At 50.7% G+C, this 23,850-nt stretch overlaps 1 protein-coding gene across 7 annotated transcripts in view; it reads left to right on the top strand.

Moving 5' to 3' along the window:
- disp1 (dispatched homolog 1 (Drosophila)) overlaps window positions 1–10,650 on the top strand; it is a 480,584-nt gene extending 469,934 nt beyond the window's left edge. For all 7 annotated transcript variants that reach the window (XM_038798975.1, XM_038798974.1, XM_038798977.1 and 4 more), the window contains 3 exons: window positions 1,602–1,699; window positions 4,365–4,462; window positions 5,277–10,650. In XM_038798975.1, the coding sequence (XP_038654903.1) occupies window positions 1,602–1,699; window positions 4,365–4,462; window positions 5,277–8,150 (3,070 nt within the window). In that variant the 3' untranslated portion in view covers window positions 8,151–10,650. The remainder of the gene's footprint in view (window positions 1–1,601; window positions 1,700–4,364; window positions 4,463–5,276) is intronic.
- The last annotated feature ends 13,200 nt before the right edge of the window (window positions 10,651–23,850 follow it).

Below are 23,850 nucleotides of genomic sequence, written 5' to 3' on the forward strand. Positions count from 1 at the left end.
TCTGCCCACTCCCCCAACTTGTCTATGTCTTTTTGAATTTCTACAATGTCCTCTTCACAGTTTGCAATACTTCCAAGTTTTATGTCATCTACAATTTTTTTAATTGTCCCCTGCACTTCAGGATCTACATTACTAATGTATAGACCCCTGGGGAACACCACGACAAACCTTTCTCCAGCCCACAAAATATCATTTGACTATTATTCTTTGATACCTGTTATTGAGCCAGTTCAGTTTCTGGTCAGTGGTGTGACGATTGGAAGTTTTCGGGTGACACACTGGTGGCCTCACAGCTCCAGGGACCCGGCTTCAATTCCAGCCTTAAATGGCAGCCTGTGTGGAGTCTGCACGTTCTCCCAGTGTCTGCGTGGGTTTCCTCCGGGTGCGCCGATTTCTTCCCACAATCCAAAGCTGTGCAGGTTAGGTGGATTGACCGTGCTAAATTGCTCCTTAATGTTCAAAGATGTGTAGGTTTGGTGGCATTATGGGGAGAGGGCGGGGGAGTGGGCCTAGGTAGGGTGCTTTTTCAGATGGACTTGATGGGCCGAATGGCCTCCTTCTGCACTGTAGGGATTCTATTCTATGATCTTATGTTGGGAAAATTGGATTGTCAATGTCGTGGCCAATTTAAGGGTTAAAGGCCTGGGGTTAGAATGTGTTTAAAAATAATTCTATTCTGCAGGAGAGCATGGTTTTTGCAGCCAGCAAGTGACAGATGAAGGAATGTGTTTTCAGTCTGGGCTAATGCATTGTGGTTTGCCTGGGGACATCCCTGGGGAGTTAATATACTTTGTAGACTGCAGAGATGTTAGTTATTAAGTTGGGGAGATGAGGTCATTGCTGGGTGGAGCCAAGAAAGGCAGAGAGACGTTCTGAAACATTAGAGAGGGAGTTGGTGGAGAAACTTTGGAGAGTGGAGTTGCCTTCTGATCTGTCTGCTGCTGAGCCCACAATTCTCCCACAGTGAGATAGATTGAGATCTGTCTGTTTATTTTCTTGTTGTTTAATGGGAAATAGAGTGTTAGTGTTTAAGGTGTAAATTGTAAGCTGTTCTTTTTGGGTGTGAAGTTAAAAGTTTAATATTGCATTTATAATGAAGTTTTGTTTTAAGATTACCGAGGCCCTATTTTTTCACGCAATCACACCTGGAGTGAATCATTCATTCTGCACAGTATTACAAATAAACTAAAATATTGGGGTTTCAATCCAGTACCCTCGCCACATTTGGGGTCCGGTCTGAGATTATTATAATAACCCCCAGGATGTTGATAAAGGTGGTTCAACAATGGTAATGCCATTGAATGTCGAGGGGTGATGTAACAGGGCTATCACCACCACCAACCATTGGCAAATGTCATTTGAGTGTTACAGCATTCATCCTCCAAATCACCAGCAGTCACTTCTGGACTTGGGTATGTTTGCATGCAAATCAAAATATGGTGTCCATTGGCTTCGAATATTTGAGCTTACTGGTCTGCTCTGACAGACATGCATTCTTGTACAGTTTTAAAATGGAAGAGTGGAGGAATATTTATCAACCCTTCTTCTTCATCTGTAGCAACAGTTCCTCATTTAATATCTGCTTTCTGATTTCACACAAGTCATCGAGATGATAGATGGTCAGATGATCCCTACGAGAGAGACAAGCGACAGGCAGAGTGGAATTTCCACAAGGACAGCTTCTTCTGTGATGTTCCAAGTAAGTAATGTGTTCTAAACAGTCCCCCAGATTCCTTGAAATGCCTCAACGGTTGTGAGCGACGTTGTTCATGTCTATCTTGGGGTTCGGAGCCACGTTGTATTGTTGAGTGCTTACATTGGCAGCTGTGTTTAACGTGTCCTGTCCCTTCTAATCCCACTGTTTAGGAGATGACCTCTGTCCAAATAGAAGCCAATTGGGGGCTAAGTGATAGGGAAGTGTCAGTAGATTGCCAAAATTTAGAAACGCTGGCTCCTGTCCTGGGGCAGCTCGCTGATCAAGGTCAGATAAAACAGCAGGAAATGGAGTTTGACAGGTGTGATCATCGAGAGATGAAACCATACACGTGCTCTGACAAGGAAATGTGCTCAGGAAAATAAATATTACAATATTGTAATCACTTGGTATGTTTATCCTTCCAGTATTGTTTCCTTATGCCACTTGCACACATGGTCCTAATGACCCATTTGCATCCATTTAGTGGGCCTGATACCCGATTCTCCAGGCCCTCTGATTCTCTGGGCCGGGGATTACAACAGCTATCTCCAAATGTGAACCTTTTGTGGTGATCGTCACAGTGGGCCAAGGGGGTAACTCCTTAAGGGAGTTGCCCCAGAGTCCTTCTGAGGGCCTACCCCGCCCCCACCCACAGGAACCCCCTAACTAAAGGGTCTACCCACAGGATCCCCTAATTAAGGTGCCCCCCCTCCAAAAAAAAGAGCCCTGTCTGGAAGCTAGAGAGCAGTTCAGACAGGGGCAGTGAAAAAAAAATTACATCTGTAACACTTACCTTGAAGCACCTTGGGTGGGATTGTCTCAGCCCGGGGCTGGGCCGGAGAATCCCTGTGACCGGCGCGAATCACGCCACACCGCCCCGACGTCGGCACGCAGGATCAGCGCCATTGGCGCCGGCCTGGTTGGCGTGCCACTGGTCGGGGGCCGCTCTACGTGCCCCCGCCGATTCTCGGCCCGGGATGGGCCAAGCGGCCATCGTGAAAAACCTGAGTCTCGCTGACGCCGTCCACACCTGCTCTCAGCCGGCAGGAACTCAGCGTGGAAAGGTTGGGGGCGGCCTGTGGGGGGGAGTGGGGTATCCGATGTGGCCTAGCCCGCGATCGGGGCTCACCAATCGGCGGTCCGGCCTCTCTGGCTGAGAGCCTCCTTTCTTCAGCGCTGGCCCCTTGTCGCCCTGCGCCATGTTGCGTCGGGGCAGGCGCGTTGAAGGGAGACACCGCGCATGTGCGGACCCCGCGGTGCCCAATTGACGCCGCGATCAGCAGCTGGAGTGGTGTGAGCCACTCCAGTGCCGTGCTGGCCCCCTGTAGGGGCCAGAATTGCTGATTGTGAGGCCGTTTCCAACGGCGTCAGCACTTAGCCTCAGAATCACAGAATCCCGCCCCTTGTGTCCATTCCTGGAAAGAGAACGGCTATCTATGTTTAAACGCCTCCGATCCATTAGCAGCAAGCCCTTTCTTAATTTCCTGGTCTGTGATTGGCAGCTTCCACAAAACAGCTGTTAGCCTTGCTTCTATTCACCTCCTTAACTCTTTAAGGGCTGTAACCACAATGTTTACAAACATCAACCACATCAAAGAGAGTTAAGTGCATTCCAATCATTTCCCTCCCCTCTTGAGTGATTTTGAAATGCTGAGCTGGAAATTGACAGCATTTAACTCTCTTTGATTTGATTGGTGTTCGTAAACATTGAGGTTTCAGCACTTAGACTTACTCATCCATGAAGAAGATGAATGAAGCAAGATTAACAGCTGGTTGGTGGAAACTATCAATGACAGAAACTGATAGCTCATTGATCTGAGGGGTTTGCATTGTGGTGGGTGGGGAGGGAGGACAGTCGCAGGACTTCGCTTATCGGACTTCTGCTCAAAATGGCAGCCTGATAGCCTTGGGAATCCTTCGTATTCCTCGCCATGCATACATTTAAGTGGTGAGGGAGCGCAAATCACATGCAAATCAGCTCTGACGGGGGACATAGTCTCCCAAACAGAGAATATCAGCAACAATATTGATGTGGGAATGAAATCACAAATAGACCAGATGGAACAAGAACAACCAATTTCCTTCCCTACAGGATAGTCATAAACTCCCTACAGTGCAGAAGGAGACCATTCGGCCCATCGAGTCTGCACCGACCCTCTGAAAGAGCCCCACTCTATCCCAGTAACCCCTAACTGTTGGACACTAAGGGCAGTTGAACATGGCCAATCCACCTCACCCGCACAGCTTTGGACTGTGGGAGGAAACCGGAGCACCCGGAGGAAACCCACGCAGACACGGGGAGAACGTGCAAACTTCATGCAGACAATCGCTGAGATCAGAATTGAACCGGGGTCCTTGGCGTGTGAGACAGCAGTGCTAACCACTGTGCCGCCCTGGTGCTGATATTGGTGAAGCAGTTGAATTTTTACAAGAATACAGCAACTGACTGATCCCTTTCCCTTTAATAATACCAGATTTTGACTTACCAAGAAGGAATTTGAATTCATGTTCAAATATTTCCGGACTCTTGATTTATCTCCCACTAATGTAACACATGACACTACCTTACCCTATGCTCACACCCAGTTTGTAGTTACCTTACCCGTAACTCAGGAACTGCACACTGAAGGTCTTCACAAGTTCATTATCTTCTTGCCCTACCCCATAGGTGATCGTTATTCTCGAGTGGTATTTGCCTCAGCAGATGGGGAGAACCTATGGCGAACACAATCAATTAAGTCAATGTGCAATCTTGACAACACCAGGGTATGTATACACTGACATTATATTATCACAAGTATTGACTTTCTTTTTCTACTCTGCTTCCTTGGGCTCCCTGCTGCAACCCCAGCATCAAGGATGGGACAAAGAAGAGAAGTGGGTTTTTTTTGACAGCAGGAAGGGTGGCTGTTAACTTTCTTTTTGAGTGTCACCAACCCACCTTCTCCTCATATTCCTCATTTCCTTTCCCTCCTTCGTCTTTTGAATCCATTTATAGCACTGGTTGTTGTGGAAAAGCCATGTATTTGGGGGGGATTGATGTTCACAAGACATGAAGAGCAGTAGCTAAGTGATCAAGGCCATGAAAGAGTTCGTAGAACACAGGGTTTTATGAGATGCATAGAATATGACACTGGGAGTTTAAACCATTGCAACACCATAGTTAGAATGTGTGGCCTTTACACTATAGGAAGGTTGTTGAGTCAATAGAGAGGATCCAGCGTAGATTAAGCTATTCGGCCATCATGCTAACTCTTTGAAAGAGCTGGAATTAATAAGCACCCACCCCACCACCCCAAATCCTGATAGATCTGCAACCTTTTCAACAATTTATACAATTCCTTTTCCAAATGTATTATGAAATCTGCTTCCACCATCCTTCCAAGCAATAAAAAATCTCCTCAACTCCCTCTTTAGGAATGCTACAGGCTTAGAAATGAATCTAGAGTTTGGTAATTACCTCGTTTCATTAAGCAACTAATTTTTAAAAAATTCTGCTGTAACTTTCGAAATGCCCAAACCCCAGTTTATACGTGGAAATGTTTCAAACTGGTTTGAATATTGTTTCTTTCCTTTGCAGATCCGCTCACACTTTCAGTTTGGGGATCTTTGCCAGAGAACGTCGGCTGCCTCCTGCTGCCCCAGCTGGACACTGGGCAACTACATTGCTATCCTCAACAACCGCTCCTCCTGCCAGAAGATCACTGAGCGAGATGTGGCACACACGCTAAAACTCCTCCGCTCTTGCGTTAAATATTACCACAACGGGACCCTGGGGCCCGACTGCTGGGACATGACCACCCGCCGTAAAGACCAGCTGAAGTGCACCTCCGTGCCCCGCAAGTGTACTAAATATAATGCAGTCTACCAAATCCTCCATTATTTGGTGGACAAGGACTTCTTGAGTCCCCAGACCTTGGACTACGTGATCCCGGCATTAAAGTACAGCATGCTGTTCATCCCCACTGAGAAAGGAAAGAGTATGATGGACATTTATTTGGACAACTTTGAGAACTGGAACTGTTCCGATGGTGTCACCACCATTGCAGGAATAGAGTTTGGGATCAAGCACAACTTGTTCCAGGACTACCTTCTGATGGATACTGTGTATCCTGCCATTGCGATTGCAATTGTTCTGTTTATAATGTGCATGTACACTAGATCCATGTTCATCACCTTGATGACCATGTTCGCCATCATCAGCTCCCTGATCGTCTCTTACTTCCTCTACAGGATTGTTTTTGGCTTCAAATTTTTCCCCTTCATGAACCTCACAGCGCTCATTATCCTGGTAGGGATTGGAGCCGATGACGCCTTTGTACTGTGCGACGTCTGGAACCACACTAAATTTGACAAGCCCCAGGCTGAGTTAGCAGAAACAGTGAGCGTGACCCTGCACCATGCGGCCCTCTCCATGTTTGTCACCAGCTTCACCACCGCAGCTGCCTTCTATGCCAACTATGTCAGCAATATCACTGCTATACGGTGCTTTGGCGTATATGCTGGCACCGCCATCCTGGTCAACTATATTTTAATGGTGACCTGGCTCCCAGCAGTGGTGGTCTTGCATGAACGCTACCTGCTGCATTTTTTCCAGTGTGGTGAGAAGCCTGGCCGGCCAGCCTACCACAACAGCTGGCCAGCACGGCTATGCCGCAAGTTACAGAGCCTCCTGCTGGCTGCATCCGAGACGTCCCGTATTTTTTTTGAGAAGGTGCTGCCTTGCATTGTTATCAAGTTCCGCTACATCTGGCTATGCTGGTTCCTGGCCCTGACCATTGGTGGCGCTTACATCGTCTGCGTCGACCCCAAGATGAAGTTGCCGTCACTGGAGCTCTCTGAGTTCCAAGTGTTCCGCTCGTCACACCCTTTCGAACGCTACGATGCAGAGTTCCGCAGGCTGTTTGTCTTTGAGCGGGTACACCATGGTGAGGAGCTGCACATGCCCATCACGCTAGTGTGGGGCGTTGCGCCTGTGGATAGTGGTGACCCGCTCAACCCCCATAACAAGGGTCGGCTACGGCTAGACGCTACCTTTGATGTGGCCAGTCCCACCTCCCAGCTGTGGCTTCTGCACTTCTGCCAGAGGCTAAGGAACCAGACCTTCTTCCACCAGACCGATGAGCAAGATTTCACCAGCTGCTTTGTAGAAACCTTCCGGCAGTGGATGGAGAATCAAGACTGTGAGGAGCCCACCCTGTATCCGTGCTGCAGTCAATCCACTTTCCCCTATAAGCAAGAGGTTTTCGAGCTGTGCATCAAACGTGCCATTATGGAGCTGGAGCGTAGTACTGGCTACCACTTGGACAGCAAGACACCAGGGCCCCGCTTTGACATTAATGATACCATCCGGGCTGTGGTGCTGGAATTTCAGAGTACCTACCTCTTCACGCTGGCCTATGAGAAGATGAATCGTTTCTACAAGGAGGTGGATGCCTGGATTGTGGAAGAGTTGAAAGCTGCTCCAGCTGGACTCAGCAACGGCTGGTTCGTTAGTGGCCTGGAGTTCTTTGACCTTCAGGACAGCCTTTCGGATGGCACCCTGGTGGCCATGGGGCTCTCGGTTGCCGTGGCCTTCAGTGTCATGTTACTCACCACCCGCAATGTGGTGATCAGCCTGTACGCCATTGTCTCCATCACCGGCACCATCTTTGTCACAGTCGGCTCACTGGTACTGCTGGGCTGGGAGTTAAATGTTCTGGAGTCCGTCACCATCTCCGTGGCTGTGGGTTTGGCTGTTGACTTTGCCGTCCATTACGGTGTAGCCTACCGTCTGGCACCAGAGACGGACCGCGAGGGAAAGGTGGTCTTCTCCCTGAGCCGGATGGGGTCTGCCATCGCCATGGCTGCCCTAACCACCTTTGTAGCTGGTGCCATGATGATGCCCTCCACTGTCTTAGCCTACACACAGCTTGGCACCTTCATGATGCTCATCATGTGTATCAGCTGGGGCTTCGCCACCTTCTTCTTCCAGTGTATGTGTCGCTGCCTGGGTCCACAGGGCACCTGTGGCCAGATCCCCGTGCCCAAAAAGTTGCAGTGCCACGGCCTGCCTCAGCCACTCCCTCCCCATGCTGGCCACGGACGGAAGGAGGGCAAGAGAGCCTGCCGTGGCCACAAGCACCAGCCAGCTGGTGAGGGAGAGCGGCTGGAGATGGAGCACGAGCATTATGAGCTGGAGCCCTTAGCTGCCAGTGAGGGTGACGAAGCTGGTGAGAAGAGGCCAGATGCCTCTGGTGATGGCCAATTGCTGGGCACTGATCCCCGGCTGTTCAATGGAACCCGAATACCCACCTACCGCCCTGCCAGACCGAGCCAGGGAGCAACGAATCTATCGGCACAAGCCAAACCACCACTGCCTCAGATCCGGTTTGTCCAGATCAGCACACGGCTGAACAGTATCCCACGCTCGCTGGAGAGCGTTACCGCCCGGGTTCACGCCAACCCCCATTAAAGCCCCCAATTGGGGTGATCTGGAATCTCTATAGTCAGCGAACTGTGCGTGGTTTATCATCCCATTTCCTCGGCACCCAGCTCTTCAGGGGCAACTTAATGCCACTGCTGGACTGCCTGGAATGTTGTGCACATGCCCTAGGGCCATGTGCCACCTCCACCACACACACCCTCCCCCAACCACCTTTGCCATCACCCTGCCATGCTTCACACACGGAAGCGGGCACTGAAAAGTTCTCTACCTGGAAACTTCTGCCGATCTTTCAGCCCCACAAGAGATTTAAAAGCCAAAAAATCTCCTAGCTCACACCGTCCAGTGGGGACGAGGGACTTGGAAGTGGGAGCAATCCTGGGACCCTTCAGACATCTTCTCTGTACAGCTGCAGGCACCGACCCTGTACTCTTTCTTTCTGTCCCTGTGTTAATAATGGCAACTCCTCAGGACAGCACATGCCAAAACCAAAGGGGTCTTAATACAACAGCCAACATGGATGTCATGGACCGAGAGCGCAAGTGGCAGTTCACAATAAATCAACGTTCTCAAATTGAAATGGGCCCCCAGTGATCCAGTCAAAGGGAACCCTCACGCCTGGGACCAGACCAGACAGGATTCCCGCACTCAGGGACGGCGAGCCCTCACTTCCATTGTCAGCCACATCTCACAGCCCAGCGACCCAACCCCGGCGGTTACAAAGTGCAATTGTATCGACTCCGTTCTTCCAAAGGCTGAATGAAGCCAGCGTGCCAGCTGTCTGGACAAAGCATTCAGAACTAAATCAGTGAAACCTTTGTGTATCGAGGGGAGAACACTGCGAGGGTGCTTTAACTCGAGGTGAAGTCACATGTCTCAATGCCTTTTCAAAGGGGTGGGTGGGAAGGGAGAGGGACAAGGGCTGAGGGGAGCAACGCCCAACAATATACACTGAAATAAGATGCAGTTAAAGAAACTTGTGTAAGTCAGAGATGGTGCCATGATAATTCCCTTTTTACATTTATTTTGCCCTGGATCTTCCACAGCACATGTTCATGGGGCACCACTCTGCTGGCACTACCAGCTCTCAGCTGCAAGGCTATTCCCTGCATCGTGCCAATGTTAGAAGGCTGTTAGTCTAGGAAGTGGGGAGACAAAGGCTACAATTAATCTGATCAGGTCTCACATCAGCTACTCCGCACCTTTCCACTTCGCAGCAGGAGCTGCTGGATAGCTATTGAAAGCAGAAATACTAACGAAACATCCTCACCCTGACCTCAGCGTGCTGATGTCAATTCAGCATCACAAATGGCTCCCCTCTCCCCATACAGCTAATTCAGCAACAACCAGGGCTGGAAATGAAGATAATCTTTGTTAGAGCAGGCCCTGTAGGAACCTTTGCCCTATTCCTGAGCTCAGCTCCACTGCCCTGCTGACAGAAAAAGCAAAGTGGTGGATTGCAACTAATTTCTTGGAAGCTTAAATCCAAAATAGAAGCAATCCCCCAATTTCTTTCCTCGCCCGCACCTGGCCAGGCACAGCCTTCTGCAAAGGGGAAAGTTCAAAGCCTACCAATTGCCACTTTATTTGGCTCCAAAGAGCAGACCTAGGGATGCGGCATCTGTCTTCCTCCACTCTCCCATTATTTCCTTTCATAATGTCTCTGCAGAGAATGGGGATTGAACTTGCACCCAGGCACACTGTGCTGTTCAAGTCCATTGTGTCACCTCCATGCTAACCTCTACTTCCCTGTTCTTTTGAAATGGAATCAATGTTGGACCACTTTACTGTGGTGGGGTTTCTAGGAGAGCGATAAGCTGAAGAGGGCCGTGCTTGATTTGTCATTGGGCACCATATCATGCTGCTGCCACCATGCTGGAAGTGCAATAAAAGGGGGCACCCCATTCTCTGCACCACCTACGTTTGCTTTTCGAAGGAGTTGGGAATCCAGCACCTCCTGGCCATTGGTGGCAAGGATACTGTACCTCCACCATTCAAGACAAATGGTTTTTACAACCATGCAACCACCTTTTCCCACAAATCCATCCTGCGTTAACCACTGCTGACTGAATTACTGATCACGTAGTCCAGTTTATTGATTTGGACGCCATTACAAATCTTTGATCCTGGCGTGAATCTCCTGACCCCCCCCCCAAGTGGGTCAACTCCCATCAAAGCTTTCAGGATATTGTGCACCATTATCCATTTGATCAGTAGTGTTTCCCATGCATCCCCCGCCCTCTCTCCCACCGCCCTATACCATCAGTTTCAACAAGCATCAGGTGTAACTTTGACATATCACCTTTTTACACACAGGTTTTTGTACATGTGCCGGGAGAAGTTAGTGACGATGGTGAATTTGAAACCTTCAGTCGATGAGCCCATTCACCTCACGTCTATTTTCCCTTTTTATTTTATTCTTTTTGAGCCGAGTTAAGCACCGGGAGAATAATTTAATACTTGCATTCTTAATGTATGCTTTCTGCTATTTAAAGAACTGTTACTACGGCTATTAAACTAAATATTCCTATCTGTTGTCTATGCATTATCAAGGGAAGCCATGTATTTATTCAAACACGTTGGGGAATTTACAGTTACTGCTGCAATGAAAATGAAGGTCATTACCAGTTTGATACGACACAATTGAAAAGCTCTTTTTAATTGCTGACTTTCAGTATCCTATTTATTCATTCTACTGCCCCTTCAAGCTCTCTCTCCTCTTTCTTTCTCTCCCCCACCCTGCCTTGCCACATGAAAGTCACAGAATCACAGAAAATACAGTGCAGAAGAGGCCGTTCGGCCCATCGAGTCTGCACCAACACATGAAAAACACCTGACCTACCTAATCCCATTTGCCAGCACTTGGGCCAGAGCCTTGAATGTTATGACGTGTCAAGTGCACATCTGGGTACTTTTAAAAAAAATTTAGAGTACCCAATTCATTTTTTCCAATTAAAGGGCAGTTCAACCCACCTAGTCTGCACATCTTTGGGTTGTGGGGGCGAAAACCACGCAGACACGGAGAATGTGCAAACTCCACATGGACAGTGACCCAGAGACAGGATCGAACCTGGGACTATGGCGCCGTGAGGCAACAGGGCTAACCCACTGTGCCACCGTGCTGCCCTTCCGGGTACTTTTTAAAGGATGTGAGACAACACATCTCTACCATTCCAGACCGTCACCACCCTCTGGGTAAAAATGTTTTTCCTCAAATCCCCCTAAACCTCCTGCCCCTCAGCTTGAACTTGTGTCCCCTCGTAACTGACCTTTCAACTAAGGGGAATAGCTATTCCCTATCCACCCTGTCCATGTCCCTCACAGTCATGGAAACCTCGATCAGGTTGCCCCTCAGTCTTCTCTGCTCCAGCAAAAACAACCCAAGTCTATCCAATCTCTTCAGAATTTAAATGTTCCATCCCAGGCGACATCCTGGTGAATCGCCTCTGCACCGTCTCCAGTACAATCACATCCCTCCTATAATGTGATAACCAGAACTGAACACAGTTTAACTAACTTACTGGAATTCTTTGAGGACATTACTAGCGCAGTGAACAACAGGGAACCAGTAGATGTGGTGATCTGGATTTCCAGAAGGTATTCGACAAGGTGCCGGACAAAAGGCTGCTGCATAAGATAAAGGTGGACAGTGTTAAGGGTAATGTATTAGCATGGATTGAGGATTGGTTAACTAACAGAAAGTCAAGAGTGGTGATAAATGGGGGTTTCTCTGGTTGGCAATCAGTAGCTAGTGGTGTCCCTCGGGGATCAGTGTTGGGCCCACAATTGTTCACAATTTACATAGATGATTTGGAATTGGGGACCAAGTGTAATGTGTTAAAGTTCGCTAATGACACTAAGATGAGTGGGAGAGTAAAGTGTGCAGAGGACACAAAGTCTGCAGAGGGATATAGAAAAGTTTAAGTGAGTGGGCTAGGGTGTGGCAGATGGAGTACAATGTTGGTCAATGTGAGGTCATCCATTTTGGTAAGACTAACAGAAAATGGACTACAAATGAAATGGTTAAAAATTGCAGTGTGCTGCTGTGCAGTGGGACCTGGGTGTCCTTGTGCAAAATGTTGGTTTGCAGGTGCAGCAGGTAATTAAGAAGGAACATTTTTATCCTTCATTGCTGGAGGGATAGAGTTTAAAAACAGGGAGGTTATGTTGCAGTTGTATCGGGTGCTGGTGAGGCCACACCTGGAGTATTGTGTCCAGTTTTGGTCTCCTTACTTGGGAAAGGATGTACTGGCACTGAAGGGGATGCAGAGGAGATTCACTAGGTTGATTCTGGAGTTGAGAGGATTGGCTTATGAGGAGAGACTGAGTGGACTGGGACTATACTCATTGGAACTGGGGCTGGTTTAGCACAGGGCTAAATCGCTGGCTTTGAAAGCAGACCTAGGCAGGCCAACAGCACGGTTCAATTCCCGTACCATCCTCCCCAAACAGGTGCCGGAATGTGGCGACTAGGGGCTTTTCACAGTAACTTCATTTGAAGCCTACTTGTGACAATAAGCGATTTTCATTTAATTTCATTTAGAAGAATGAGGAGGGGGATCTTATAGTAACATATAAAATTATGAAGGGAATGGATAAGATTGAAGCAGGGAGGTTGTTTCGACTGGCGGAGCAGGCTCGAGGGGCCAGATGGCCCACTCCTGCTCCTAGTTCTTATGTTCTTACATATTCCAGTGTGGCCTCACCAAAATTCTATTCATCTCCATCATGACCTCCCTGCTTTTGTAATCTATGCCTGGATTGATAAAGGTAAGTGTCCGAAATACATTTTTCACCACCTTGTTAACCTGCCCTTCAGAGATCTATGGACAAACAGGCCAAGGTCCCTTTGTTCCTCAGGACTTCCCCATTTCAGGCCATTCCGTGAATAATTCTGTCACATTACTCCTTCCAAAGTGTATCCCCTCATTCTTTTCAGAGTTAATTTCCATCTGCCACTTATCTGCCTATTTGACCATTCCATCAGTATCTCCCTGTAACCCAAGACACTCAACCTCACTCTGAACCACCCGGCCAGTCTTTGTGTCATCTGCAAATTTACTGATCCTACCCTCCACAGAGTCATCTATGTTGTTTATATAAATGACTAATAATAGCCAACGCGGCACAGATCCCTGTGGTAATCCACTGACTTCCAGTCACTAAAGCAGCCGTCTGTCATCATCTTGTGTCGCCTACAACGAAGCCACCTTATCAAATTACCCTGTACCCCATGTACATTTGCCTTCTTTATAAATCGCTCTAAAGCTTTATAAGTTCCGGGCGAGACGGCGAGTCCTGGGTGTGACAGTCCAGGGTGTGACGGCGAGTTCCGGGCGTGAGGGCGAGTCCCGGGCGTGACGGCGAGTCCCGGGTGTGACAGTCCCGGGCGTGACGGCGAGTCCCGGGCGTGACAGTCCAGGGTGTGACGGCGAGTCCCGGGCGCGACGACGGGTCCCGGGCGAGACGGCGAGTCCAGGGCGTGACGGCGAGTCCAGGGCGTGACGGCGAGTCCCGGGTGTGACAGTCCAGGGCGTGACGGCGAGTCCCGGGCGTGACGGCGAGTCCCGGGCGTGACGGCGAGTTCCGGGCACGACGGCGAGTCCCGGGCGTGACGGCGAGTCCCGGGCGTGACGGCGAGTCCCGGGCGCGACGGCGAGTCCCGGGCGTGACGGCGAGTCCCGGGCGTGACGGCGAGTCCCGGGCGCGACGGCGAGTCCCGGGCGTGACAGTCCAGGGTGTGACGGCGAGTCCCGGGTGTGACGGCGAGTCCCGGGCGTGACGGCGAGTCCCGGGCGTGACAGTCCAGGGTGTGACAGTCCAGGGTGTGACGGCGAGTCCCGGGCGCGACGGCGGGTCCCGGATGCGACGGCGAGTCCCGGGCGCAACGGCGAGTCCCGGGTGCGACGGCGAGTCCCGGGCGTGACGGCGAGTCCCGGGCGTGACAGTCCAGGGTGTGACGGCGAGTCCCGGGTGCGACGGCGAGTCCCGGGCGCGACGGCGAGTCCCGGGCGTGACAGTCCAGGGTGTGACAGTCCAGGGTGTGACGGCGAGTCCCGGGCGTGACGGCGAGTCCCGGGCGTGACGGCGAGTCCCGGGCGTGACAGTCCAGGGTGTGACGGCGAGTCCCGGATGCGACGGCGAGTCCCGGGCGTGACGGCGAGTCCCGGGCGTGACGGCGAGTCCCGGGCGTGACAGTCCAGGGTGTGACAGTCCAGGGTGTGACGGCGAGTCCCGGGCGTGACGGCGAGTCCCGGGCGTGACGGCGAGTCCCGGGCGTGACAGTCCAGGGTGTGACGGCGAGTCCCGGGCGCGACGGCGGGTCCCGGGCGCGACGGCGAGTCCCGGGCGTGACAGTTCTTACTGCGTCCACTTCATATGACAAGTGCCGAAGTATATCTGAGTGGATTTACTCTGGGAGATTTGTGCGCTGAGGCCAGTAATACAATTTTGCACAGGGTATTACAGAGTGGGGGCAACAGCATCAGCAGCCCTGGTACCACAATACTGGAATGTAGGGGAGAAAGGATGGAAGCATGGACAGTAATTCCTACATTCAAACATTTCCAAGCTGGGAGAAATATATTCTAACCATTACCAGCTCGCTGTGAATTATAATCCCCAGGGCAGCATGGTGGCACAATGGTTAGCACTGTTGCCTCACGGCGCCGAGGTCCCAGGTTCGATCCCGGCTCTGGGTCACTGTCCGTGTGGAGTTTGCACATTCTCCCCGTGTCTGCGTGGGTTTCGCCCCCACAACCCAAAATGTGCAGGTTAGGTGGATTGGCCACGCTAAATTGCCCCTTAATTGGAAAAAATAAATTGGGTAACAAATAATTAACAAATTATAATCCCCAATCCAAATATTGACCCAAACCCTTCCAATACAATGAAAGACTGCGGTAGGATGGAAGCAGGATAATCCAGTCAGAAGGAGTGGCTGGATTAAGGCAAGGCTGGATTGCCTCTGTTTAATACTCGGCTTATTCCAGATCAAACGGGTGAGTTAAGGGCGAGGAATCATAGAATCTTCCAGTGCAGAAGGAGGCCATTCCTCCCATCGAGTCTGTACTGACCCTCTGAAAGAGCACCCCTCCGAGGCCCAATCCTCTACCTTATCCCTGTAACCCCACCTAGGGACAATTTAGCATGGCCCGTCCACATAACCCGCGCATCTTTGAACTGTGGGAGGATACCTACGCAGACACGAGGAGAACGTGCCGACTCCACAAAGACAGTCACCCAAGGCTGGAATTAAAGCTGACCGGGAAACACCCAGGATCAAACACAGACGCCAAGTGTTCCTGAACTGGCAGCGACCTAAAGAACAGGTGATGGGTGGAAGGAGCGCAGGAGGTTCAGCAACTCACCCACAACCACAGTTTCTTCAGCGCAATTAAAATTATCTACAGTCCGAATACCCAGGGGGCCACCTCATTGCAAGAGTCACTCATCAAAGGCAAAGGCAGTCAACACCTGCTAGAGAGAGCACATTGAGGACGTCCTCAACCAAGACAGCCCGTGACACCATCCTGCAACCCACTACCCCGCCACCATCTCAGCACAACCCTGAGGTCAAAAAGCCATCAGACAGCTGAAAAACAACAAGGGCTCTGGCGCAGATGGAATCCCCACAGAAGTACGCAAATGTGGCAAAGAGGCACTTTTGACAAGAATCCACAACCCATTACCCTTGTCTGGAAGGAAAAGAGCATTCCGGATGATCTCCGAGATATCTTAATTGTGACCATCCTCAGGAAAGGAGACAGGTCCGACTGCGGAAATTATAGAGGGATTTCCCTACTCTCCGCCACGGATAAGATCACTGCGAGAATCCTCCTCAAACCGCCTCCTTCCAGTGAATGAAGAGCTCCTCCCTGAGTCTCAGTACGGCTTCCGCCCATCAAGAAGCTCAATGGACACGAGCTTCAGAGCACGACTAATCCAGGAAAAGTGAGGGAGCAGCATGATCTTTTTGGATCAAGCAAAGGCCTTTGACTTTGTCAGCCATTAGGGATTATGGAGCGTCTTCCTTAAGTCTCTCCCCACAGAAAGTCGTCAGCAATCTCCGCCTGCTCCACGATGACATGTAAACCGTCATCTTCTCCAACGGAACCACAGACCCAATACGTGTGCAAACTGGGGTCAAACAGGTCTGCATCATCGCACCAACGCTCTTCTCCATCTTCCTCGCAGCTCCCCGCTGGACTGGGACTAGCCAACCAACAAGTGGGAACTATTCAGCCTCCGATACCTCCAGCCCAGAACCAAGTCCACCCCAACCTCTGTCTTGGAGCTGCAGAACGAAGACGATGCCTGTGTGTGCACATTCAGAGGCCAAGCTACAAACCATCGTCAACACTTTGAGACTTATGAAAGAATGGCCTCCGAGTAAACATCTGGAAGATAAAGGTTCACTACCAGCCCGCTCCTGCCACACAAAACTGCCCTCTGACCACCAAGATCCTTGGTGAATAGCACTGCTGCCTCACGGTGCCGAGGTCCCAGGTTCGATCCCAGCTCTGGGTCACTGTCCGTGTGGAGTTTGCACATTCTCCCCGTGTTTGCGTGGGTTTCTCCCTCACAACCCAAAAGATGTGCAGGGTAGGCGGATTGGCCATGCTAAATTGCCCCTGAATTGAAAAGAAAATGAATTGGGTACTCTAAATTTATATTTTTTGAAGAAAGATCCTTGGTGAGCCCCTGGACAATGTGGATCATTTCCCATTTCCCAGACCTCGGGAACCTCCTCTCAATGTGAGCTGACATTGACGATGACATCGGCGTCAGTTCCGTCTTTGGACGCCTGAGGAACCAAGTGTTCAAAGACCAAGCTCATGGTCTACAAAGAAGCCTTGGTCCCCGCCCTCCTGCATGCAAAAGAAACATGGACAATGTACAGGAGACACCTCAAATCCCTGGAGAGAGATCACCAACGCTGCCAGCGGAAAACCCTGAAAATCCACTAGCAGGACAGGTGTACCAACGTGAGCATCCCCTCCCTGGACATTAACCCCAGTATTGAGATCATGCTTGACCAGCTGCGATGCACAGGCCACATTGCCCAACTCCCGAAACAAGTGCTTTTCGGGAGCTCCGCAATGGCATGTGGTCACTAGGAGGACAGAGAAATGCTACACGGACACTCTGAAAGCCTTCCTAAATAAATGCAATATCCCCATCGACACGTGGGAATCGCTTACCTTAGAATGCACAAACTGGAGAGAAAGCATCCGCGAAGCTGCCAAACACCTCGGGCATCAAAGGGTGGAGCGCGCGGAGGCCAAGTGTAAACAGCGGAAGGAGAGCAGCCACCCACCCACCTCATCACCACCTTCCAAACCAGTGGCAGAGTCTGCAGATCCAGGATTGGACGTCTCAGCCACCGCAGAACCCACCTCCCCGGAGTGGAGGCAAGTCATCCTTGATGCTGAGGGACTGCCCAAGACAATACAAGAGCAGGAGGTCATGCTGGATCTGTATAACTTGTTGGTTAGGCCACAACTGGAGCACTGTGTGCAGTTCTGGTCTCCACACTCTCAGGAAGGATGTGGTTGCACTAGAGAGGGTGCAGAGGAGATTCACCAGGATGTTTCCTGAGCTAAAGAGTTTCAGCTATGAAGAGAGGCTGGTTAGGTTGGGGCTGTTTTCCTTACAGCAGAGAAGGCTGAGGGGGAACCTGATTGAGGTGTCCAAATTAGATATGGATAGGGGAAATAAAAAGAAACATAGAACATAGAACAGTACAGCACAGAACAGGCCATTCGGCCCTCGATGTTGTGCCGAGCCATGATCACCCTACTCAAACCCACGTATCCACCCTATACCCATAACCCAACAACCCCCCCTTAACCTTACTTTTATTAGGACACTACGGGCAATTTAGCATGGCCAATCCACCTAACCCGCACATCTTTGGACTGTGGGAGGAAACCGGAGCACCCGGAGGAAACCCACGCACACAGGGGGAGGACGTGCAGACTCCACACAGACAGTGACCCAGCCGGGAATCGAACCTAGGACCCTGGAGCTGTGAAGCATTTATGCTAACCACCATGCTACCCTGCTGCCCCAACCTTTTCTCTTGGTAGAGGGGTCAATAACCAGGGGCCAGAGATTTATAATAATAATCTTATTAGTGTCACAGGTAGGCTTACATTAACACTGCAATGAAGTTACTGTGAAAATCCCCTAGTCGCCACATTCCGGCATCTGTTCGGGTCACAGAGGGAGAATTCAGAATGTCCAATTCACCTAACAGCACATCTTTCGCGACTTGTGGGAGGAAACCGGAGCACCCGGAGGAAACCCATAACTTACTGTGTAACAAATATCTTATCGCTACTCTGATACTGTAGCCAATAACCTTAAAGCTGTAGCTGCTGTGACACGGGGAGAACGTGCAGATTCCACACAGACAGTGACCCAAGCCGGGAATCGAACCTGGGACCCTGGTGCTGTGAAACCATGGTGCTAACCACTGTGCTACCGTGCTGCCATTTAAGATAATGGGCAGGGATTTACAGGGGATTTGAGGAAAAACTCCTTCATCAAGAAGGTGGTAGGAGTCTGGAACTCGTTGCCTGAAGGGGTGGTAGCGGCGGGAACCCTCACAACATTTATTTTGATGAGCTCTTGAAACATCAGAGCGTTATTGGATATGGAACAAGAGCTGGAAAATAGGATTAGAGTAAATAGGTGGTTGATGGCCAGCCCAGCATGATGGGCTGAAGGTCCTCTTTCTGTGGTGTAAAACTCCCACCGCTGGGATTCTCCGAGCCCACGCTGGGTCGGAGAATCGCCGGTGATGCGGGAAATTCCCACCATGACACTCCTACGCTGGGACGCGATTCTCTGGTGACCGGATATTCGGCACCAATCGCGCCAGCACGGTGCGGCGCCAGTCGGGAGCCGCTGAAATGGCCCCCGCGGCGATTCTCCGCAGTCGACCGGCCGTAGTCCCACCGTGGTGGTTGCAACCTGGTACCACCCAATGGGAGCTCAGACCCGTGGCCGCGGTGGCCGTCCTGGTGGGGGAGGGGCGGGGGGTTTAGACTCCGAGGGAGGCCTCCATGGCGTCCAGGCCCGCGATCGGGGGTAACCAACCGGCGGGCGCCCGCAATCTGGAGGGGGCCTACCTCCCTCCGGACGGGTCTGCTGTAGGGCTCCGCCATTTTGTGCAACGCCGGCCACCATGCGCTCGCACAGAGACGGTGGTCACGCGCATGCGTGGACCCGCGCCGGCAGTGCAGGGCCTGCCTTTCGGTGTCGGAGCAGCACTCCGGCACCATGCTAGCCCCCTGAGAGCCACTGAATCGCTGGGCCAGGAGGCCTGTTGTCACCGGCGTACACCACTCTGTTGTTTACGCCACCATCAACACTTGGCTGGGATTTCAGAGAATCCCAGCCCGTGACGATGAACTCCCTCACAAGGCAGTGGAAATAGAGTGTTTGAATCTTTTCAAGGTCGAGGTTGATGTATTCTTGATAAACAAGGAAGTGAAAGGTTATCGGGGAAGGCGAGAGGTTGCAGTCAGATATTATTAAATGGCTGAGCAAGCTCGAAGGGCCGAGTGGCCTCCTCCTATTTCGTATGTTTGTACTTGAAACATAGAAACTGGAAGCAAGAGGAGGCCATTCGGCCCTTCGAGCCTGCTCAGCCATTTAATAACATCTGACTGCAACCTTTCGCCTACCCAAGAATCCATCAACCTCAGCATGATCGTGGCTGATCCTCTATCTCAATACCATATTCCCACTTTCTCCCCATACTCCTTGATGCTATTAAAATCTGAAAAACGATCTATCTCTTTCTTGAATACATTCAGTGACTTTGTCTCCTTGGCTTTCCGTGGTAGAGAATTCCACAGATTCATCACCCTTTGAGGGAAGACATTTTTCCTCATCTTAGTCCTAAATGGTCTTCTAGCCCATATCCTGAGACTGTGTTCCCTGGTTCTAGATTCTCCAACCAGGAAAACATCCTCCCTGTAAATCGTATGCCCAGCCCTGTCAGAAATGTATACGTTTCAATCAGATCTCCTCCAATCCTTAAACTCGAGTGAATACAGGCCCAGTCGAACCAATTTCTCCTCATAGGACAGTCCCATCAACCCCAGTATCAACCCAGTGAACATCCATTGCAGTCCTTCAATGGCAAGTACATCCTTTCGTAGGTAGGGAGTCCAAGACTGCAATAGAGATGGTCAAAGTTATGAGGGGTCCTGATCAGGAGAAACGTTCCTCTGGTGGTAGGATCGATAGCCAGCAGGTGCAGCTTTTAGGTTATTGGCGACGGTATCAGAGTAGCGATAAGATGTTTATTACATAGTAAGTTCTGATCGGGAAAACACTGCTTATCAGGATGGTGGAAACAGATTCACAAGTAATTTCCAGCAGAAATTCAAAAGTACTTTAAGGGAAAGAAATTGCACGGCTACCCCGCAGGAATGATGGGCTGGGCAGGCTGGATGGATCTTCTGAAGAGCCAGGAGCAGCATGAGGAGCTGAATGAGTTTAATGACTCCATGGTGCTGTGTGCAGCAGGAGCTGGAGTCAACTGCAGTTCGTTGCCTCCATCTGGTGGTTACAATATCACAGTGCAGCTCCCTCGAGATGGCATTGGACCTTAAAGCTTGGCACAGTCATCGACAGGTCTTGTTTAGAGTATGTGTGATGGTGGCAGCATTAGCAGATAGAACAGTACAGGCCCTTCGGCCCACGATGTTGTGCCGACCATTTATCCTAATCTAAGATCAATCTAACCGACACCCCTTCAATGTACTGTTGTCCATGTGCCTGTCTAAGAGTCGCTTAAATATCCCTAATTATTCTGACTCCACCATCTCTGCTGGCAATGCATTCCACACACCCACCACTCTCTGTGTAAAGAACCTCCCTCTGACATCTCCCCTTTAGCTTCCTCCAATCACCTTAAAATTATGTCCCCTCATGACAGCCATTTCCACCCTGGGGAAAAGTCTCTGGCTATCCACTCTATCCATGCCTCTCATCACCTTGTACACCTCTATCAAGTCACCTCTCTTCCTTCTTCGCTCCAGTGAGAAAAGCCCGAGCTCCCTCAACCTTTCTTCATAAGACATGCCCTCCAGTCCAGGCAGCATCCTGGTAAATCTTCTCTGTACCCTCTCCAAAGCATCCACATCCTTCCTATAATGAGGCGACCAGAAGTGGACACAATATTCCAGCGTGATCTAACCAGGGTTTTATAAAGCTGCAGCAAAACCTCGCGGCTCTTAAACTCAATCCCCTGTTAATGAAAGCCAACACACCATACGCCTTCTTAACAACCCTATCAACCTGGGTGGCAACTTTGAGGGATCTATGTACGTGGACCCCAAGATCCCCCTGTTCCTCCACACTTCCAGGAATCCTGCCTTTAACCCTGTATTCAGCATTCAAATTCGACCTTCCAAAATGAATCACTTCACATTTATCTAGGCTGAACTCCATCTGCCACTTCTCAGCCCAGCTCTGCATCCTGACAATGTCCTGTTGTAACCTGCAACAGCCCTCAACACTATCTACAACTACCATGCTGACTATCTTTAATCAAACTATGTTTTTCTAATTCATCATAAATCCTGGACGAAATTCTCCGCAATGGCCGACGCCAAAGTGAAACCCGGAGTGTTTCACTCCGGCGTTGGAGGCCGCTCCTCGCCCCCTATTCTCTCCTCTCCCTCCCCGCCCCCCCCCCCCCCCCCCGGAGGCTAGTAGCGGCGTTGCGGGAAACTCGGCCGCCGGGCGCGTCAAAGCGGCGCACCGAGAATGACGTGGCCGGTGGCGCCTAAGTGACGTAAGCCGCGCATGCACGGTTGCCGTCTTCCCCTCCGCTGCCCCGCAGGACGTGGCGGCTTGATCTTGCGGGGCAGCGGAGGGGAAAGAGTGCGTCTCTTAGAGACGCCGGCCCGACGATCGGTGGGCACCGATCGCGGGCCAGTCACCTCCTGAGCACGGCCGTGGTGCTCGATCCCCTCTCCGCCCCCCACAGGTCCCACACTTAGCTGTCGTGCGCTGTTCACGCCGGCAGCGACCAGGTGTGGTTGCCGCCGACGTGAACCTGTCGGGGTCGTCAGGCCGCTCGACCCATGCGGGCCGGAGAATCAGCAGTCTCGGGGAAAAACGGCGAGCGGCGATTCTCCGAGCGGCATGGGGTGCCAGAGCGGCCCTCCCGCGATTCTCCCACCCTGCATGGGGAGCGGAGAATCGCACCCCCTATCTCTCAGAATCCTTTCCAACATTTTGCTCACCACAGACATAAGACTGATGGGTCTGTAATTCCCAGGGATTTCCCCATTCCCTTTCTTGAACAGGGGAACAACATTCGCCTCCCTCCAATCATCCAGTACTGCTCCAGTGGAGAGTGAGGACGCAAAGAACATCGCCAACGGCGCAGCAATCTCCTCCCTCGCTTCCCGTAATAACCTTTGGTATATCCCATCAGGCCCAGGGGACTTAACTATCCTGATGCTTTTTGATGGAACCATCAATTCAGCGAACATGTGTAGTTGGATCTGAACAGAGGCTTTAATACACTTACAACAGAGCCAGCCTATTCGTCGTTGAACTCCAGATGACTGCAGGCTGGCTCTAAGGCACTGATCTTTATACATCGGTCCCAGGGGGAGGAGTCCTGGGCGGAGCCAAGGGAGGAGCCCAGTACAAACTCGCATACTCCCAGAGTGACTCCCCCTGGTGGTCGGATAGTGCAACTGCACTTACAATGGTGGATAGTGAACATATATACACGGAGTTATATTGGCAACTATATGCAGCATTGATTTTACAACGGGTAGATAACGAACATATATACATGGAGTGATATTGGCAACTGTATAGTGTGAATCACATTCACCACACTTTTCAAAATTTCCAGCACATCCTCATCCTTAATATCAATCTGTTTGAGTCTATTAACTTAGTTCACACTGTTCTCACGAGCAACAAGGTCCCTCTCCCTAGTGATAACTGAAGCAAAATATTGATTTAGGGCCTCCCCCATCTCCTCAGACTCCAGGCACAAGTTCCCTCCACTATCCCTGATCGGCCCTACTCTCACTCTGATCATCCTCTTATTTCCTCACATAAGTGTAGAAGCCTTGGGGTTTTCCCTAATCCTTCCCGCCAGGGCTTTTTCATGCCCCCTTCTACCTCTCCTCAGTCCATTTTTAAGTTCCTTCCTGGCTACCTTGTAACCCTCTAGAGCCGTGCCAGATCCTTGCTTCCTCAACCTTACGTAAGCTTCCTTCTTCCTCAACCTTACGTAAGCTTCCTTCTTCCTCCTGACTAGAAGCTCCACTTCTCTTGTCATCCAAGGCTCCTTCACCTTACCATTCCTTCCTCGTCTCAGTGGGACAAAACAATTCAGCACTCGCAGCAAGTGCCCCTTAAACAACCCCCACATTACTGATGTGCATTTCCCCAAGAACAATTGTTCCCATTTTATGCTCCTCGGCTCCTGTCTAATAGCAGTATAATTTCCCCTTCCTCAATTAAATACCTTCCCATACTGTCTGTTCCTATCCCTCTCCATGACTGTGGTAAAGGTCAAGGAGTTGTGGTCACTGTCACCGAAATGCTCTCCCACCGAGACATCTGATACCTGGCCTGGTTCGTTGCCGAGCACCAAGTCCAATATGGCCTCCCCCATAGTCAGCGTATCTACATATTGAGTCAGGAATCCTTCCTGTACACACCTGACAAAAGC

The sequence above is a fragment of the Scyliorhinus canicula genome, chromosome 6 (assembly GCF_902713615.1).
Source record: "Scyliorhinus canicula chromosome 6, sScyCan1.1, whole genome shotgun sequence".
Classification (NCBI taxonomy): Eukaryota; Metazoa; Chordata; class Chondrichthyes; order Carcharhiniformes; family Scyliorhinidae; genus Scyliorhinus; species Scyliorhinus canicula.